Here is an 18,262-nt window from a genome sequence, read left to right as displayed (position 1 = left end):
CGTAGTCAGGTGACTAGCTTCAGCCTAATTTGAGTCCTCTTTAGTTTGGTTCCTCATATCGTAAAATGAATTCTGGCATGTGTACTTCGTCTCTATGTGAAGATTCACGAGAAAGCCGGACCCTCAATCCATGAATTTCGCAAATCAACATGGGAGATCCATTATACGAGCTACTAACGCCGTACTTCGACGCGCTCGATACTCCCGCAAGGCCTTTAGCAACCGATCCTACAACGACAAAGTACCTAAATCACCTCACCAACCTGTCACTGTCTGATCTTGTTACAACCGAATCGGCTACTCTGTCACAACAATCGCATACTACATTAAGGTCTTTGCAGTCACTAAGCAAGCGATCATACAAGTCAATTATATCTTCAGCTACACATCTGTCGAACCTCAATGCGTCCCTTCCGCAATTGCTCAAATCGACGCAAGAGTTACGAGATGCAGGCCCAGAAGTCGAAGCTAGCGCCGCCAAATTTTCAGACAAATACAGACGGACTAAAGAGACTGACAATGATGTGCTAGCTAAGAGAAGGAAGGCATTGTTACTATTGAACAACTGCGACAGGATACTAAATATTTTGGATCTCTCCACTTTGCTGAGCACTGCCATATCAAGTGCTTCGCAACCTGGGGCGACATCAGGCAGCGTCAATTACGCCAGCGCATTAGATCTCCACGCACATATCAAAAGACTAGCTACGTTGTACCCGCACTCACCTCTGGTGTCGTCGATAGTGAGGCAGTCAGAGCAAGAAATGAGACACCTGACAACAAATCTTATCATTAGCCTCCAGGCTCAAAATGTTAAACTGGCCAGTGCCATGCGAACAATTGGCTGGCTCCGGAGAGTGGCTCCTGAACTTGACGACAATGTGCAATTTGACCAGCAGCCTAGTTCGAAAATGAGTATGAAGAATTATTTTGGCAACACAGATGGAGCACTCGGGGCCGTGCTTCTGATCTGTAGATTGAAGAATATGATCCACATGTTGGATGCCCTAGAGCCATTGCGCGAATTGGCGGACCATGAAACTAAAGATCGGTTAGAAGCAAACAAAAAGAAGAGCACAGTAGGTGTGCAACCTAATATGGCGATTCTGGGACAGCAGACGGAGCGTTATCTGAAGCGCTACATTGAGATATTCCGCGAACAAAGCTTTGCAATCGTCTCCATGTACAAGAGCATATTCCCATCGGCGTTGCCTGCACCAGGCTCAGAAGGAACGAATCACTCACCCGAAAACAAAAAGGACACTACCACGTCAGATCATCTATTACTACCCTTGCCATCGCCACTTGCTACATTTCCGCCTCACCTCGTAGACATGCTGTTCGAGACTTTGAGAGAGTATTTACCTAATGTTCAAGATAGGCAGTCACGAGACAGCCTTTTGACACAAGTTTTATATTGCGCTGGAAGTTTAGGCAGGCTTGGCGGAGACTTTAGCATGATGTTGGCATTTCTTGAAGATGGCGACAACGATAATGAAGAAGAGTCATGGAATGAGAGAGAACGTGAATGGGTTGACGTAATGAAAAAGCACCGTATCCAAGCCAGCAAATTAGAATTACTTGCAAGTGGAGTTGGCGCTGGCAGGCCTCCTATTTTGAGAGAAGATTCACCTACAGTTCCCATATCTTGAAACTCTGACCAGATCGATGTTTCAACTTCCAGACATTCCAATTGTGGCTTCTTGCTTCCTGCGTGTATATCAAAAGTATTCAATCTTTCCAAGAGGCCTTTAGTCAGCTCAGGTAATAGGAAACGAGGTTGCCAAACACGGCGCCAAGACGAAGACTTCCCATACTACTGGATAAGTGGCCTGAATGCGACAATCTGCAGGTTTTGCGTTTCCACAGTCTCCCATCCATTGGGATCGCCTTTATCGAATAGTTTTGCGTTAATCCAGTGTCAGCGGCCAAACACTCGAGCTTGGGGAGCAATCACAAGGAGTCTTTGTCTAAACGTTTCAAAGTAGACGTAGATTGAAGAAAAACTGTGTTTTCTAAAGATGTGTAATATTAAATCATTAAGTGTGAATATAAGTAACAGAACCAAGCCAGGGGAATAATTTGCAATATCATAAGGACATCTAAGCCCGAAACCATATCTCATCATTTATACACCACTAGTTCCTCATTTTATCAACTCAGTTAACTTCAATCAGAGCCGGTGCAAACAGAGCGTGTGCAGCAACATCGTTGGCGCTGGTGAAGTTCTGACCGATTGTGACAGCAGCAATTGTCAGCGAGTTGAGAAGATTCTCTGTAAAAGGGAAATTGGCATTGAAAGTGACAACAGATCCGCTCAACTTTGCATTCTCGATAGGGACAGAGATGGGCAGGTTCTGTTGATTGATATAGGTTAGGAAAAGGCCGCTGTTAGCCCAGTTGAAGCTGCCCATATTGCCGTAGTTACCCGAACTCCAGCCTTGGTACTGCGATGCGTAATTGCTTGGCGCTTTGGAGATGAGGGTCTGGAAGTCGAGGTTGGCGCTGTTCTTCAGAGATGCAATGTCGAACGAGAACTGCAGTTCTTGGTCCTTTGGCTCAATGTTGGAAGTCAGGAGGTTGAGGGTTCCGAAAAGCTTGAGACCATCGGCCTTAAGGATGTCGGCTGGAATACGCTGTTAGCACATCCGGCTTGAGCACAATTGGGTTTCAGAAAATGGCTTACTAGCTGGGCATGGGCCGTCAATGAATGCCTGGAGAGCCGTGAATGCGAAATCGCGAGTGGAAGCAGTCAGGAAGGGTAGAGCAGCTGGAACTAGGTTGTCGTTCTCCAGAATACGGTAAAATCCATTCTGCTCGCCCTCTTGACCAACGACCGAAGCAACAAGACCAGTCAAGGCATTGTCACCGTTGTTGGAGAAGATGACAATCACGTCTTGGAGAGTGCCCAGGGTAACATCGGTGAAGGTCTTCGCGAGTTTGGTTGCATCCTCTCCGTTGGTGGTTGGGAATTTATACTTGCATGGATTGATCACAGTTCTGCCAAATGCCTTGAGGGCTGATCGAGCATTGAAAGCGTGCTCGATTTCCTGGTTTAGGTGAGCGGTCAGGGCATTGACAATGAAGTCCTTCTCAGCAGGATCTTCGACCTCAAATCCGGGGACGTTGCTCGTGATGTTGTTGATAAAGGACGAGAAGAAGGCGACCTCGAAGTTTTCGTTGAACTCAATGAACTGTAAGTTCACACCACCTTGTTGTGATAGCGTTGGCGGAGGTGGGCTGTTAGGTTCAGTGCCGTGCGCAAGAAGCTCGACCTGTTTGAGGTCGGCGGCGCTGAGGTCTGGGAAGCTCTGGGCTACAAGAGTTGCAGCATTGCCGTACGAGCCTGTGGCGGTTCCTGTTGCGCTGGCGAAGGCCAAAGAAGGCTCACTAAGAGTTCCCGAGGCCGGTACTGGTGCTGGCAGGGCAAAAACTCCCGAAAGAAGTGAGGCACTCGCAAACGCGTACTGAATTGACGAAAGCATTTTTTTGATGGGCACACCGGACTTGTTGAATTAGTAGTTTCGGTGTAAAGGGAAGATGCTAGGAAATAGGAAGATGAAAAGAAAATGCAAACAGAGATAGGATGGAAGAAATATTTCGCACAGGTTGATATGTAGATATGATGATGATGATGATGAGAAGAGAGGATAGACAGTGGTGCGTAGCTGGGCTTTTATTTTCCATGATGATGAAGTGTAGATTGGCCTTAGCCTCCAGGAACGTGTGGAGAGTTGAACAGTGTGTAAGCTTTGCCGTGAGACGTGGTGAAGCTTAGCATCTATTCTTGCATACGGTGAGCATCGCAGCCGAAGCTGCGCCCGTCAGGCGCCATGTCAAGTCTGGCAAGCCGAAGACCGTGCCACGGCCTGGGACAATACGAGCTGAGGGCATCCTTGCCCAAAAGACTTCTTCGCCATGCTCACAACGAACGTATTGTGGTCAGCACGAACGCGAAAGTGGAAATGATGTGGACAGCACTTCAGGTGGGAATTCTGCATGATGGTGCTGAGAATGCGCCAAATTCGATCCTGTCTCGCTTCGACCGGCGGGAGTCTCGCCTCGGGCTGGCGGCGTGGTCAAGCAGCCAAGCGTAAAGCGTGTCCGCAATGATGCCGCTTGAGATCGTGTGGTCGTTGATGCTCGATTACGAACGGTATTCAGAGCATCCGACAACGTGCACCTCAATTTCCGGACTGTGTATACCCATTCCCCACCGCAAGCGTCGGGCTGTATCGATCCAGAGCCAAAGTCCAAGGCTTAGGTGAGCACAGCCCGGCATCAGGCGCGGGAAGAGTTCAACAGAATTGCAGCAAAACTAACGACAAGCACTTTTAGCGGCGGCAGGCCTCAAAGCTTGAGTCCGAGGTTGGGGTATTGATTGGTGCTATTCTTGGCACCTCGAGCGATCATTGGTGGGTTGTTTAACATCCGGGAGATGGACTGCGGAGCTCGATCTTGGTGCGCTGTCAAAAATAAGATGCCTTGAAACACTAGACAAGATCGCGCTTCCTTGTGGTAAATATTACGTGCTCTCGTAGGGCCAACGTGAGGCATGTGAGGAAGGCGACATGGAAGAGCGCAGTGCGTTTCTGGAGGCCATTGAAGTCGGCCACCTTGTGACGACGACTTGGACTTCCCACATGCGCTCTGCATGTGTTTGAACAATACCAAGGTCCATTCCTCAATCCCGTTCTGCTTGGCGGACACAGTACGCCGCGAAGGCTGTCTCGTGCTGAATCCCAATTCGTTGTCGCGATCCTGCGGGATCGGCTACAATATCGTCACGAGCCGCGTTCCGCCGTAGATATTTGGTTCATTCGATTTCAGACAGAGACTTTTGTTCTTCTCACTTGAAGTTAAAATCTGCAAATGTCATTTTGGCATGAGCTCCACAAGACGCCATCTTTAACCGTTCGCCATTGTGACAACATGATGCTTCTATCGACTCGCGCTCTTGATCCTCTTCCGCATGTTCGCCCATGATAACTATGAAGTAGCTTGGTCTCTACGTTATTCCCTGGTATCATTTGATCTTGGCCTCAGTTTTGCTGGTCGGCGGGAGCATAATTAACTCGAAACTGCAAAACCTTCAACCAAGAACAACCTGAGATTCGTGTAAGAGGAAATCTTTGTTTCTCTATGTTCTTGCTACTATTTCTGCTATCAGGCGTTCCATCTATCTCTCCTGCAAACCGTGTGGGCCCTATCCACAATAGAGGGGAAAGAGGAGGTGGCAGGAGATTTGAGAATGCGGACGAAGTTTGTGCTGTTCAATGTCCGATCAGGGAACTTGGCCTGAGGTCTGTCCTAGTCTTCCTTGATATCACTGAAAAGATTTGAGAGGACTGAAAATATAATTAAATATAGTATCAGATTCTATTAAAGGAAGTTATAAATCAGGATCCTAGTTGTTATTAGTTTTAAGATGCCCCACAGAGCTCAGTCTTTGTATGCCTGTACACGGAAGAGGGAAAAAAAACTTCGAATTTGGCTTGATTAATAAACACATCCTTTCAGAGTGTCGTTTTAGAAACTTTCCCAGTTATTCTAGCTAGTTAACTTGAGTTAACATGGATCTCAGCCAACGCGACCAAAGAAAAATCGCCCCGTATTTCGGCTACGAAATACTGGAACTTGATTAGACAGGCAACTTTGAATGAGAAGTCAAGATTAGGACGAGTAGTTTGAGTAGCTTGACTAAGAAAATTAAGACTTCGATCTAAGGGTGCGCTGTGAGGGTATATTTGTTTGCGGATTCTGCTTACAAAACGTGTAAATGCTGTCCGATCTGATGTCATGTCTCCTAGCAACGCCATACGATGCTACTCGTTCCTTTCATTCTTGCTTGGCAAACACTTGACATAATCATACGAAGACGCCAACGCTATGCAATTGAACCAGTCTATTCATGCCCATCTGCAATATGCGCGAAATTTAAGCTCGTGAGTACTGAATATCAGTCAACACCTCGACTTTGAATATACATCTCAGTAGCGTTTGTATTTCTGCATGGAACAAATTAGCACTTGTTCTGAATCAAGCAAATAGTAACTTGTAACTAACGTCTTCGATCTTTCTACGGCTGTCCTTATCCAACATGTTCCCTGCACCAAGTAGTGCCATACCAACACCTCTCGTAGCTCCAATGGCCGGCCGTAAAATCACCGTAGGTGCCATTCTTGCCACAGCACCCACAGCACCGAGCGCAGAGCCAGACTCTCTAACATCACCACCAATGGCGATGATGGCATTTTTCGCGGTAGCCAAATCTCGCTCGAGACCTTGCCATGCGTCGCGGAGGCCAGTGACAACGTTCAAGGGCTGATCTGCATAATTTGATATAGCACGAGGTTCTTCCCGTGCGGATGAGCGCGCAAACTCATCTGTGTCCCAATCATCACTGGAGCGATTGTAGTTGTTCTTGTCAGAAGCGGGTGATAGTAGGCCTTCCGCCCCTTCTAACACGGTCTGTGTACCAATAGCGACCTTTGCGCCTAATCTGGCAAGTTCGCTTGTCGTTGTCTTTGCAAAAGCCACGGCGCCTTTCTGAATACTTCGAACAACGCGGCCGTCTTTCCGGTATTCGCGCATCGGTACGACAACGAGATCTCGGATCCCAGCTCCAACATCAACAAGTGGGCGGATACCAGAAAGACCAGCAAGCACGGTAGGCAGCTGGTTGTTGATGACATCGGCAGTCCAAATGCTCTTCAGCTTGGGTTGCAGCAAGTCAGGGCTTTGTACGCCATACAAAATCAGCCTCTTAAGTTGAAACTCAGCACGCTCGAGAATGATGAAATTCGCAAATTCAGAAGTAGATCCTGACCTGAGACCTGCGTAGTCGACCTTCTTGGGCTTATAGTCAAGCTTGACAGGGATTGTGTTGACTTCGATTCGTGCAATGTATGGCCCTGATGCGCTTGAGGAAGGCTGAATTTTATCATCTCTGAACTCAAAGAAGCGCGTCATGAAATCGAGCGCGTCTTGGTCAACATGAAGACGTAATGCAAGGAGATTAGCTTTGATAATCATCTCCGTGGCAGCCAGGTCCGCGACAGGTTTTACAGTCACCACATCCAGACGAATCATTGGTTTGCCCATTTGTCTCTCCCCAATATCATGCAGATACGTCAAAAACTTCTTCCAAGTCGACGAAGGTACGTGGTCGTAGATCTCAAATTCGCCTACGCGTAGGGCAAGGGAGTTCTGGGTCTCCTCTGAACAGGATGGGAGCACGAGTAAGTCGGCCACCACTTTTTGAAGATCGAAGCTGATCTTTCGTCTACTTCGCTCGAGATGCAGCGTCCTGCTCTTGCGACGTTTGTGAACGGGCCGACTGCTTGTAGTCCTAGTATCCGCTGATTCTGTTCTTATGGATCCGGTTTCTGTGTAATCGTCGGCTATTTGTCGATTAATACCGCGCCGCAAGTCTCGCTCGTCAGCATTAGGGGGCACAGCAATCCAAATAGACTGAAATAGCATATCCGCAATTTCAGACTCAGCATCGTCGTCTTCTCTGGTACTTGGCCTTCGAGCTCGTCGTCGTTGCTCCACTTGGGCTTCTATTTTCTCAACAGCCTGTGCAATCTTCTCTCGAGTAGCAGCCCAATCATAACCGTCATATAGATTCCATGTTATCTGCTCGAACTTGGCTGAAATTTTGATTGGCCAGCTCTTAGTCTCGACTTCATAAATTGGCTCCAGCTTTGCCGTTTTCGAGTTCCATCTCCTGACAGGAGTCTTGAACTTGAAAATCTCAAGATAATTTTCAGACGGATCAATGCGAATGTTTTCGGGACAGAGCTCAAATTTCTCCTCAATATTGTCGGTAAAGGATATCACATCGGTTTTGGAAGTGGGAAGAAGACGTGAAGACAGGCGATTGACGGAACCAAGCACGGAGGGGCTGTATGTGCCAGCCTCATCATCCGGATCATAAAAACTTCCCACAAAGTCCATATTGCTCGGAATGTCTTCAAGAATTTGGTCGGCTTCTTCCATGTTTAATCCCTCCTCAGCTGGCCCGGTTTCTGCGTCTGTTTCGCTCTGCACAAATGGCTCACCTGTAAACGAGGCCATCATATTTTCGATTGGTACGACATGGGTGCGGTACATTTGTTCCTTCGTTTTCGGTAAGGGTGGCGCAAGACCTCCTAAGACAGCAATTAACGTCTGCTGAGAGTCAGCGCACGTTTCAAGCGTGAAAAGCTTGTTATTCGTGTCAACGTTGATCATTGTTTCCCCATTGTTATATGTAAATATTGTGACTGAAGTCTGTGAGGACCAAATTGAGGCCACAGGCTGAAAACCTTGACGAGTCAGATCATCAATAGCGGGACTGAGGTTGTCAGAGTCATATGATCTTGTTGCTGGAGTGAAGTCGTAATTCAGAGCTTCCACGTTATCGATCAAGAGCAGAGAAGCTCGCTTAACATCCACATCAATCCTAAAGCTATCTTTCGCAGTCTCATCCGCGCATATCTGGGCCTGGCTGAGCAGGAACAAACATTTAGCATTGGAATTTGTGGGGTTGAGACCAACAGCGCAATCGCGTACGAATACATCAGCGCATATTGCCTGTGTTTTTCCTTTCTTTCCTCGCTTTTGCGTTGGAGAAGTAACTTCGGAAGTAGAAGAATCAAGCTTGAGGGTCGCAATCGAGGCAGCTAGACTAATGGCCAAATCCTCAACTGTGTCCGCCTTTGATACGCCAAGAATGGCTAAAATTGTTGGAACCTTATACTCAACCAGAAGGTTGAAGAACTTCAACTTGACTCTTGAATCTGGTACATTACCGATGAAGCGTCCCATAATGGAAGGGGTTGGCTTTTTTGCGTCAAGTTGTAGAAGTGGGTCGAGTAAGACTTCACCCTCTCTACTCGCGGTTACAGCGCCAATCTTAAAGCCTAGCAAAAGCGGCGTACCGACATAAGCTGCATGCATGTCCTCGCATGAGAATTCGAACTTGCCAAGACTGTTGTCAACATGAGCATGAATTTGAAACGTAGCAATCCTTGGCAGGATCAGAATGCCGGGTCGATCATCCTCAGGCAAATACTTTGTGACTCCGGTTGTCAGTCTTTCGACTTCATTAGCAAGCTGCTTTAATTTATCGGTGTGTTCAAGCCGTGCAACATTTGCCTGAATGTCAGCAATGTCAACACGAAGTACAGAGCCATTTTTTCTTTGTCTCTTCAGCATGTCGAGCAGAAAGCCATCATCGTCACCGTAGCGATCGCCTGATGGCTCAATTAGTGACACAAGACTTTCAAAATCTTCCTCAATTCCACTAATAAGGAATCGAATATCGCTCTTCAGAATATCCGCCGTGAAGGTACTCGATGCAGGATTTCGACTGTCATAGGGAGCTCGTAGTTGGATGTGTTCGATTTTGACCCGGGCAGTGTCCTCCCTGATAGCGATAGCCAAAGTCCCAGTATCAAAACTGACAGCGCAAGATTTTCCTTCAAAAATCAACTTGGTGCCGTAGAAACGGGCGTTTACCTTGATTGGAGACAAAGACGGGGGGGCCTCAATCCTTGGTTCATCACCAAAGCGGATGTTTCCCGTCCTCGTTGCATTCATGGCTGGCGCAAGTACTGTACTATTCGAAGCAATAGAACTACTCAAATCAAGAATTCCACTGACACCACCAAACATGAGCAGTCTGTCGTCGAGCTTTTGCAGATTCAGTGCTAAAAGAACAGGAGCAGTCAAGATCTCAAGTTCAGGACCCCGACCTGGTTTTGACTTGAAGATTATTTTTACATCAGGCTCCATACGGGAAGTTTTGGACTTCGAGGCAGCTTGCAGCCTTGGTGAGTGGCCAAAGGAGAGAATAGGATCGCCAGGGTAGCCGAATCGGAAAGAATGGAATTCCAAATTTATTTTCATTCCTTGATTCATGCTAATGTTGGTCATTGTGACATTCTCGGCATCGATCTGGAAAAGTGGATCTACAAGTTCTGAAGATGAACGAGTAATGCCACGTATTGATCGACAAGAAAGCGTAGGAAGATTCTCCATGAAGCATAAGGTGAAATGTTGTAGCGTGAGTCGACAAGCAGGTAAAAGAACAGACCCGGCGTTTTCCTGCTTCCTTAGGTATTCAGGCTCAGATTGAGAAGACAAAACATCGAGCACGGACTCGGCAAAGCGATATACAAGCCGAGTTGATGCCGTATCGAGACTGAACTTAGTCGTCCCAACTCGTACCAAGATCTCAGGGTCAGGAGAGGGCTCGAGCACCGACTCGGCAGGTGCAGACAAGATGCTGTCCTCAATTTGACCCGTAACATTGAACCGTGTTTGCATGGTGTTCTTAGACCCGGCCTTGAATGTTTCTTGAAATACAGACTGGTATTGTGAGAAAGCTCCGGGCATCGGACGAACATGTTTTGATTGAGGCCGGCTGCTCGCAACGGAGGGTTCGTTTGCTGCAACCTCTTTTGGCTCTTCTGTTAGGATAGACCAGGGCAAGAATAAGTCTATCTCATCAATACTGAAAATTCGTTTCGATGCGGTATTGACCTTTGGCTCCGAACTCGAATCGTGGCCATGATTTGACAGCGGCTCATAATTTTCAGACCTCGGCTTAGATCTTCGACGTCCGCTATCGGTGGACGATGATGCGTTGGAAGGACTACCCGGACGAGGTGTCTCTATATCGGTCGCTTCTGCTGCGGGGTCGTTCGTTGCTCGCGTATGTGCGTCACGGAGTTCAGAGCCGGTTGAGCCCTTGCTTGAGGAATTTTGTCCCCATCCGCCAGGCATGTCATAGTGTTCGCTCTTCACGTCGCCGAGCGCGCTCATATACATGCTCTGCGCATCTTCGTGACTGTAGAGCATTGATTGAGAGAGATAGGCATCTGCTCCTTCGGAAGGACTTCCTGAGCTGTCACTAGCTGGAGATGAGGCGTGGGGTGAAGGAAGCCTCTCTTGAAAGGAAGGTTCATTTGATTGATGATTCCGAGAAGTTGAAGATGACACCTTGTCCGCGCGCTCGCGTGGCCACTGGAGCTCTGGTTGCGATCTGTAAATAGGATGTTTGCGGTCGACTTGAAAGCTATCACTTGTTCTGCGAGGTGTTATAGGGGCTGTTGCAGCCGTAATTCTCGATAGCCGTGAATTTCTCATTAAGGGCGATGCATGCTGATCAAGGCTACTCGTGAGCGCCGAAAACGGGTCCAGCTCTTGACTATCGTAGCAATGAGAGAATCTTGCATCCTCCATGGCGAATGGTAGCTCCTCTTGTATGTCACCTTCAAGTTCAGCTTGTGCAATCTGAGAGGCTGCAAGTGATGACTCAGGATGGTTTTGAGAGTAATGCATCTTGTCATTCACCTCACTGTGTCCATCGTCACTTGCGTCTGCGAATCTATCCTGGCTATGATACGAGCACTCCATTTGCGACGCAGAAGTCGTTGGCATACGCGACGCTGAAAGCATTTCATCGATTCTGCTCTGCGTCATACGGGGTGATTCCGATGATGCTGTTTGTGGCCGTTGTGAGTTATGTGTTGCGCTAAGTAAATCTGTTTGCGGTGAAAACTGGTCAGAACTCTCCAGCAACCGAGGTGAAGCACCACGGGATGATGCCGGATGCAAGGAATTCGATGTTGAAACTCTTTCCAATTTCTTGAAAACGAAATCTTCCGTGATCAAGTCACCATATATTCCAGCCAGCCGAACACGTCGCCGATTCCGGTAATCTTCTGCACCTTCCTCGTCTCCGTCAGCCGTTTCTTTGTGAGTGAATCCATCTATTGCAACTGAAGACACTCCAAATTGCAGAGAGACGGATGAGTTTTCAGAGGACAGTCCATTTTCGGAATACGACTCTGTCTCAAGGATGAAGTTGACGTTAGAAATGGACATTTGCAGCCGATCTATGACGCCTTTGAGAAAGTTGGCCAAGAAAGCCGGTACAGTCAGCCCAACTCCCGTGCCTGTGTTATCTTCGTCACTCGTCTCGCTTGCAGCATCCTCATCTTCGGTCTGCAAAAGTCCAGCACTCTGTATGGCCTCCTCTAGCTGCTCTATTTCAGATGCTGGCTCATCATGAAGAAACGATTCAGCGAGCTCTTGTGCCGATGGTAGGTGATCGTCTTGCTCCTCATTGGCAGTAGTCACTTGTGCACGTAAACCTTTACCTGGTTTAGCGTTCCTCGGAATAGCGGCGGCAGATTTGGGTCGATCGATCTTGACGCGAACATCTATTCCTTGCACGTCAACGACGATGCCGCTACTGTAGATGTCGGCTGGAACTGTAATGCGGAGGGAAACTATGCGCGCTACAGTAGGCTCTAGTTCATTCGGTAGATGGATCATATGCGATAGTTTCTGCCGAAAGTCAGTCCATCCTCCTCGTTTCTGGATTCCGACCTTGTGACATACTTTTACGTGGAGACCGACGTCTCTAAGCTCGACAGAGCTCCGCTTGCCCCAGGCTATGTCCAGCTGCTCCAAATCCAAGGTATCAGTGTCAACGACCGGAAAGTGTGACAATGCATAGCGTAGCAGTCGTTTTTGTATGTACGAAGGTATCAGGAACGCCATAGTTGCGGCAGGCTATTCTAGCAACTCAACTAGCAGACTGCCATAGGTAACGACCTCTCTCATAGAAACTGCCTATTGAGACGTTGGTGATAGGAAATGTGTTGGACTCTAAAATTCGAGTGGCGCCGCGAGCGAGGCTTTGGGTTGACGAGCTCCAAGATTGAATCTGACCTAGACGGAGACGGTAGTGGCATGCCGATTAACAAAGTAACAGAAAGGATGCACGAAATCTTGGTAACGTCGTGCTGAATCTAGAGACCCAGAATCAGTATGTTCGCTCTGGAGGCGACGACACAGAGCATGGCGAGTGTGTGCAGGTGCGTGGACGACCAGGCGTGTGACGAGTGCTGGGGCTTAAAGGCACGAGATACTCGAAGTATGTTTGACCCATCATCGCGGCTGCAGTCCGAATACGCACGCGAGGACCCCTCCACACCGACGCGCTAACCTCTTTGGGAATGACTTACCCTTGCGGCCTTGTTGACAGCTTCTATCCTGACCACGTGATGGTGCTGATGCGGTGATGCTACATACCTGTTGTTAGTTGATTGGAGATGCGCTATCTCTTTCGACCCCAAAACATGAATCTAAAGTTTAAATATGTGTGCCCTCTTGGCGAGTGCGATCAGGACTGAATTTAATGCTAGAAAACAGAGTAAACAACTTCGAGCTGAGTTCCCGTCCATCGAGCCTTCGACATCGAAGACTGAACTTAAAAGACATGTCTGCCTGGTCTCCACATTTGACAGAGTGATTGCATGGGCTGATTCGTAGAATGGATTTGGCTTGTATGCTTCCACTGAGAAAGGGTTCGGCCAACTCTGTTTTAATGCTGTTGATGCCTGGACTACGCGAGAGGCCGTCCAGGCGGTCCAAATAGTCACGCATGAGCTGTCAGTCCCATTGGCAAGATCATGAAGACCTTTCCAGCTATCCTTTTCCATTCCATGATATACCTAAGACAGAGTTTGAAGATGAAGACACTAATTGCGACTAAAACCGTGGATATGCTCGTCGTTGCCAAACTATCTTCATTATGATTTGGGGGTACTCATTTCGTCGAAGGCAAAGAGCAATTCACGCGGGCGGCGTCTGCTATTGGAAAAGCTATATAAATGGGGCCAGAAACAGCGAGTGTTGACGTGATTGGGTATGCGTTCGTTTCTGGGAGGCGACAGCAAAATTCTACATGATCGCTGTAGACAATCAACCCATATATATATAGGTATATTCATTCAAAGCCATGTTGATTACGGATGTCGAGTATTCCCCGATCTCTTATTCAATGATTTATTCTTTCTCATTACCAGCCTTCTTGCCCACGCTCACTTTGTTCCCCTTCCGCGTCACGGAATGATCAAAAACAAGCTTTGACTCACCCTTAACACTCTTCTCTTTGTCAACATAAACTCTGTGGTCATCTGAAGATTTAGGAGTGTACGTCTTAGCTTTGGGCTTTTTCTCTGTCTTGTTATCTTTTTCCTCTGACGGTGGTTGCCTTACTTCCTCTGATTGCTCGCCCGGCTTTTCAGAAGCCTTCTCTAGCTGGTTTTCTGGATTGTGTGACTTCTCCTCGGGCTCCTCCTCTTGTTTCACTTCGTTCGGGGCCCAAGGTTTCTCATCGCTTTCGGTTGGCGTTGCATCCGAATTATCTGGTTTCTCTGTCTTTGTCTCCTGATTTGGGTCTTGGTCCTTGGTCATGGCTTTGCTTTTACTCTCACCTCCGTTTTCAGATTCTTCCGTTGGCATTCCCTCCTCTTTGGCTTTCTCTTTTGCTTTCTCCTCTGCTTCTGCATCCTCTCTGGCCTTTGCCTCAGCCTTCGCTCGCTCTTCCTCGGCCGCTTTTGCCTGAATTTGCTCCTCCTCTATCTGTAGGGCGTCTTTAATTGGTTCTTTGGCATCTTCAGGTTTAGGCTCTGTCTCCTCATCTCCAGGCAGAATCCAAATGTCACCATCAGGACAGAAGCCTTTACTGACGCTATCTCCAAACTTCTCAACCCGCTGTACCAACCAACCTGAAGTCATTCGCTTGTCAGGCGTAACGCTTTCGCCCCACTTGACAACAGTACCAAGACGGCATTTATTTGGCTCCCAGACATACTGCACGCACGACTGTCTAAGATCGCATGCGGCACGACATGCATCAAAACTGTAGTGCGCATATTGAGACCGGCTCTGGTCTGTGTAGATCAAGCTGTTTGCGAGGTTATCCCAATCTGTTCTATTCTGACCTTGCCGAATGAGTGGTATCAAAAACATTTGGAAATAATCTTTGAATCGCATAGGCGGTTTGTCGGGATTATCTGCATGCTTACGTGCCCATGACGTTTCAAATTGCCATAGCATGTCAAGCGTCTGCGGTGTCATTCTATGCCACGTTATAGCCGGCCTGCACCAGTGTCGCTCACTCCAGTCCAATGAAAATGGTGTCTCTCCTTGGATCATGGGAAAACTCCTATGTAAGCGGACACCGGAGTCTTTCAATGCTTCAGCCAATATCTGGTCGCCGCAACACCTGTTTCCAGTTGCTTCCTCCCAACCATCCAAGCGCTCCAAAGACCGATTATGCAATTTCTCCATTGCAGCATTGGAAAGAACAATGCCCGAACCTCCATGTGCAAGTTCAAAATCCCCGATCATAACGGGGGCGCCCGCATAGATGAGCTGAGTATGATTCATTTTGTTGAGCCATGGCATTAGGTTGGAAACGGACAGATAAGTATCGCTCTCAATAAAAACGTACCACTTCTTTCTAGGGTGCATTTTGTAAGTTGCAAGGACGTGAGGTAGAATTGTCCAGCGCTCAAGATTGTGATCATTGTCCTCGGTGTGCACGGAGAGATCGGATACAGCATTCTGAGCGGCTTGTAGCTTATCGTAAAGTTCAAAATCCCTGTGTTTGCTTCGTCTACTGTCGCTCACGTTTGCCAAAGCATCGTGCACTGTGTACGGTCCAATGTTCTGATGAACAGTTGAAAACAGTTCAAAGTCAACGCAGCGAAGATCTGTGAGGAAATGGGCAGGAAGGTGCTTATATAAATCTGCGGCCGGTGTTCGCACGACTACGAGGACATCGGACACATCTGGCAAGCTAGCGCAAATGGGATCGCTATGCGCGCTCTGTGCTGCTCCTGCTGATGGAGTTTGAGAATAAAGGTGCTCTTCATGTGGAACGGGTGAGTGTGAGTTCTGCGCGTGTGAACTGTGCCCTTTCAAATAATCGAACAAGCGGTCGGACATGGACTCTTTCTCTTGTCTGTTGTCTTCCTGCCCTGGGAGCAATTCACCAGGGCTCTGGGGCCTCGTTTTGGGAGGAACATTGTTCGTTTCAGGTCGGAGCTGGGTAGATTTCAGGTCAACCGTCGGCTCTGAGGTCGAGTGTGTTATTGACGCAGGTTGCGGGGAGTCGCTGGATGTGCGTAGGTAGAAGAATAGCAACAAGACGACAAAAAAGGCAACGAGTGAACGCGGGGAGCGAGCCAACATTGTGAAGGAACGAATGGCGTCACCGCAACAATAACATGCTAAAGAAGGTTCTCTGAATCATGAAAGGGCACCGAACGTTCTCAAAGGAACAGAATAAAATCCACGTATCCCCCTCGCAGCAGCTGAACTTTTTGCACGACTCTCGTCTTTTCTCCCGCGGATCGTGGCGCTGCCCAGGCCTGAGGCTTAAGCTTGGCGGCCGAGAATTGAAAAGGGGCTCGTGTAAGACATCACTTGCCCCTGCTTTCTCATCGGACAACGGAGGTACGCTGGAGCCTTACAGAAAAGCGACCAATTTTAGGTCAACTTAGCAGATCGATTGATCTGGGCTTGAAGTTGCCTTGGGGCCCCCTTGTGCTTTCGCCACCTTCGCTACCTGTTATGGCAACGGCCCACAAGAAGGATATACAACAGTAGCTTTCAGCATCAAAAAGTCCTAGCGATCCCTTCCTGAATCATGACTTTGCTACTGCCTCCTGTCCTATTCCTTAAGCAGTTGTATCAAACGCTAATATCGTAACGCCTGCCTGCTGCATGCTAAGATACAATAAAGTAGTTTAGGCAACAGAGCGAATCTTTTCGGTTCATGTGAGAGCGTGTGCCTTTCGCATTTCCTTTCAAAGCAGATAAAAGGCTCAGGACGCGTGCTCAAGTGGCAACTGGCGCGTTCTACTCCAATTCATATGATCGCCTAATTATCACCTCCATTCTATCCATTGTGTGTTCCTACCAAGTGTCTTACGCTGCTTAAGCAACTGTCAACTCATACTACGAAGCAAGTGCAATGACCTCGCAGCACAATTTACCATTGCTCCCTGCAACCCATGAGCATTTGCCTTTCTTATATCAGAGACAATGCAGACAAAACCTCCAAAGAAATTTTCCAGCCTTATCACGATTACGACGCGAAAGTCCGTGAGATCTATGCTCAACATCCAGAAGCTATTAAGAACCACGAAGTGAATATTGCGTCTATCTTTGACGGCCCTGCCCTTCAAACCAGAGCTCGGGACTTGGATAAGGAAGGCAAGAAGGAGCAAGACTGCTATATCATGGCTCTCCCCCCTGAGAACCGACGAAGAGATGGCAGTCCGGCTACTGTGGATAATCTTCAATTCAAAAAAAAACTTCAACATATTTACCGAGTCCTCTCTCAGTGACCTGGATTGGAGCAATCTGGTTGTGGCAGGGTCAGCAGTGCTTACAACTTTGCTACCATGCGACCCCCAACCATTTTGAATGTGTTGTTACTAAAGTCGCTATAGTTTACCCGAGCAATGCAGGTCAAAGCGAGAACTGAGACGATATTATCATGAAGACTTTGCTCCAGCTTCCGATGTCGACTTGTTCTTGTATGGGCTTACAGAAGAACAGGCGAAAGATAGGATCAAACAAATCGAGTCCAAGGTTCGAGACGCAGTCCTCCATGAAGTGACTTGCATTAGAACTAAGCACACAGTTACTATTGTGTCACATTATCCGACCAGACATATCCAAATAGTTCTTCGCATTTATAAGTCCATAAGCGAAATTCTCACTGGATTCGATGTAAGTGTCCGGAGAAATCATCAAGTGATGGAATTCGTCGTTCTAGTGTAATATTGCAGGTTGACTGCAGCTGCGTCGCCTTCGACGGAGAGACAGTCTGGGCAGCACCTCGAGCAATTCAGGTCATGATGACACAAATCAACCATATTGACTTGTCACGACGTTCCCCTTCATATGAAAACCGGCTTTCAAAGTATGCAAAGCGGGGTTTTGAAATTTATTGGCCAGCTTTGGATCGCACCCGCATTGATTCTACCATTTTTGAGAGAAGCTTCCTAAGGACCGTTGGCTTAGCTCGACTCCTTGTTTTAGAGAAGCTTCCAGGATCAAACGATCGTGATCAGTACGCAAACATGCGACGAGCAGAGAGAGGTAGACCGCAGTTAAAGACATGGCGCAAGCTGAAGGGCAATATCAAACAAGATCATGAGGAGGAAGTTGCAGATTGGCTCGAGCAAGACGATATTTCTAATTATCACACATTCACAGTACCCTATGGCCCGCGCTTCAATGCAAAGACTGTTGAGAAGCCGTTATATACAAAGGATCTGCTTTTGAATGGTGTGCTAACATTTCTTTCTTTCTTTCTTTCTTTCTTTCTTTCTTTCTTTCTTTCTTTCTTTCTTTCTTTCTTTCTTTCTTTCTTTCTTTCTTTCTTTCTTTCTTT

The 18,262-nt window shown here is 47.7% G+C and overlaps 4 protein-coding genes across 5 annotated transcripts; 1 reads left to right on the top strand and 3 right to left on the bottom strand.

The window, feature by feature from the left end:
- The first annotated feature begins 128 nt into the window (after positions 1-128).
- On the top strand, positions 129-2,094 carry PV09_00922 (uncharacterized protein). The gene has a single exon (XM_016353745.1). The coding sequence runs from the start codon at positions 150-152 to the stop codon at positions 1,650-1,652; it is 1,503 nt and encodes a 500-aa protein (XP_016218898.1). The 5' UTR covers positions 129-149; the 3' UTR covers positions 1,653-2,094.
- A 65-nt stretch (positions 2,095-2,159) lies between these two features.
- PV09_00921 (uncharacterized protein) lies at positions 2,160-3,485 on the bottom strand (the record flags this gene model as incomplete). Its single annotated transcript, XM_016353744.1, has 2 exons — positions 2,160-2,626; positions 2,687-3,485. 2 exons carry the CDS (start codon positions 3,483-3,485, stop codon positions 2,160-2,162), a joined length of 1,266 nt encoding a protein of 421 aa, XP_016218897.1.
- Positions 3,486-5,359: 1,874 nt separating this feature from the next.
- Positions 5,360-12,911, bottom strand: PV09_00920. 2 transcript variants are annotated; one of them, XM_016353743.1, is made up of 4 exons: positions 12,400-12,911; positions 6,067-12,345; positions 5,769-6,008; positions 5,360-5,630 (listed from the first exon to the last, which is right to left on the bottom strand). In XM_016353743.1, the coding sequence occupies exons 1-3, from the start codon at positions 12,559-12,561 to the stop codon at positions 5,991-5,993; spliced, it is 6,459 nt and encodes a 2,152-aa protein (XP_016218896.1). In that variant the 5' UTR covers positions 12,562-12,911; the 3' UTR covers positions 5,360-5,630; positions 5,769-5,990. The 2 variants fall into 2 exon arrangements, with proteins under 2 accessions (XP_016218896.1, XP_016218895.1); XM_016353742.1 differs by having other exon boundaries at positions 5,360-6,008.
- A 669-nt stretch (positions 12,912-13,580) lies between these two features.
- PV09_00919 (uncharacterized protein) lies at positions 13,581-16,163 on the bottom strand. The gene has a single exon (XM_016353741.1). It carries the CDS (start codon positions 16,045-16,047, stop codon positions 13,852-13,854), a length of 2,196 nt encoding a protein of 731 aa, XP_016218894.1. The 5' UTR covers positions 16,048-16,163; the 3' UTR covers positions 13,581-13,851.
- Positions 16,164-18,262: the final 2,099 nt, after the last annotated feature.

The sequence above is a fragment of the Verruconis gallopava genome (assembly GCF_000836295.1).
Source record: "Verruconis gallopava strain CBS 43764 unplaced genomic scaffold supercont1.2, whole genome shotgun sequence".
In the NCBI taxonomy this organism is placed as follows: domain Eukaryota; kingdom Fungi; phylum Ascomycota; class Dothideomycetes; order Venturiales; family Sympoventuriaceae; genus Verruconis; species Verruconis gallopava.
Note: the sequence above shows the minus strand (reverse complement) of the source record. Positions and strands in the feature narration are given on the sequence as shown.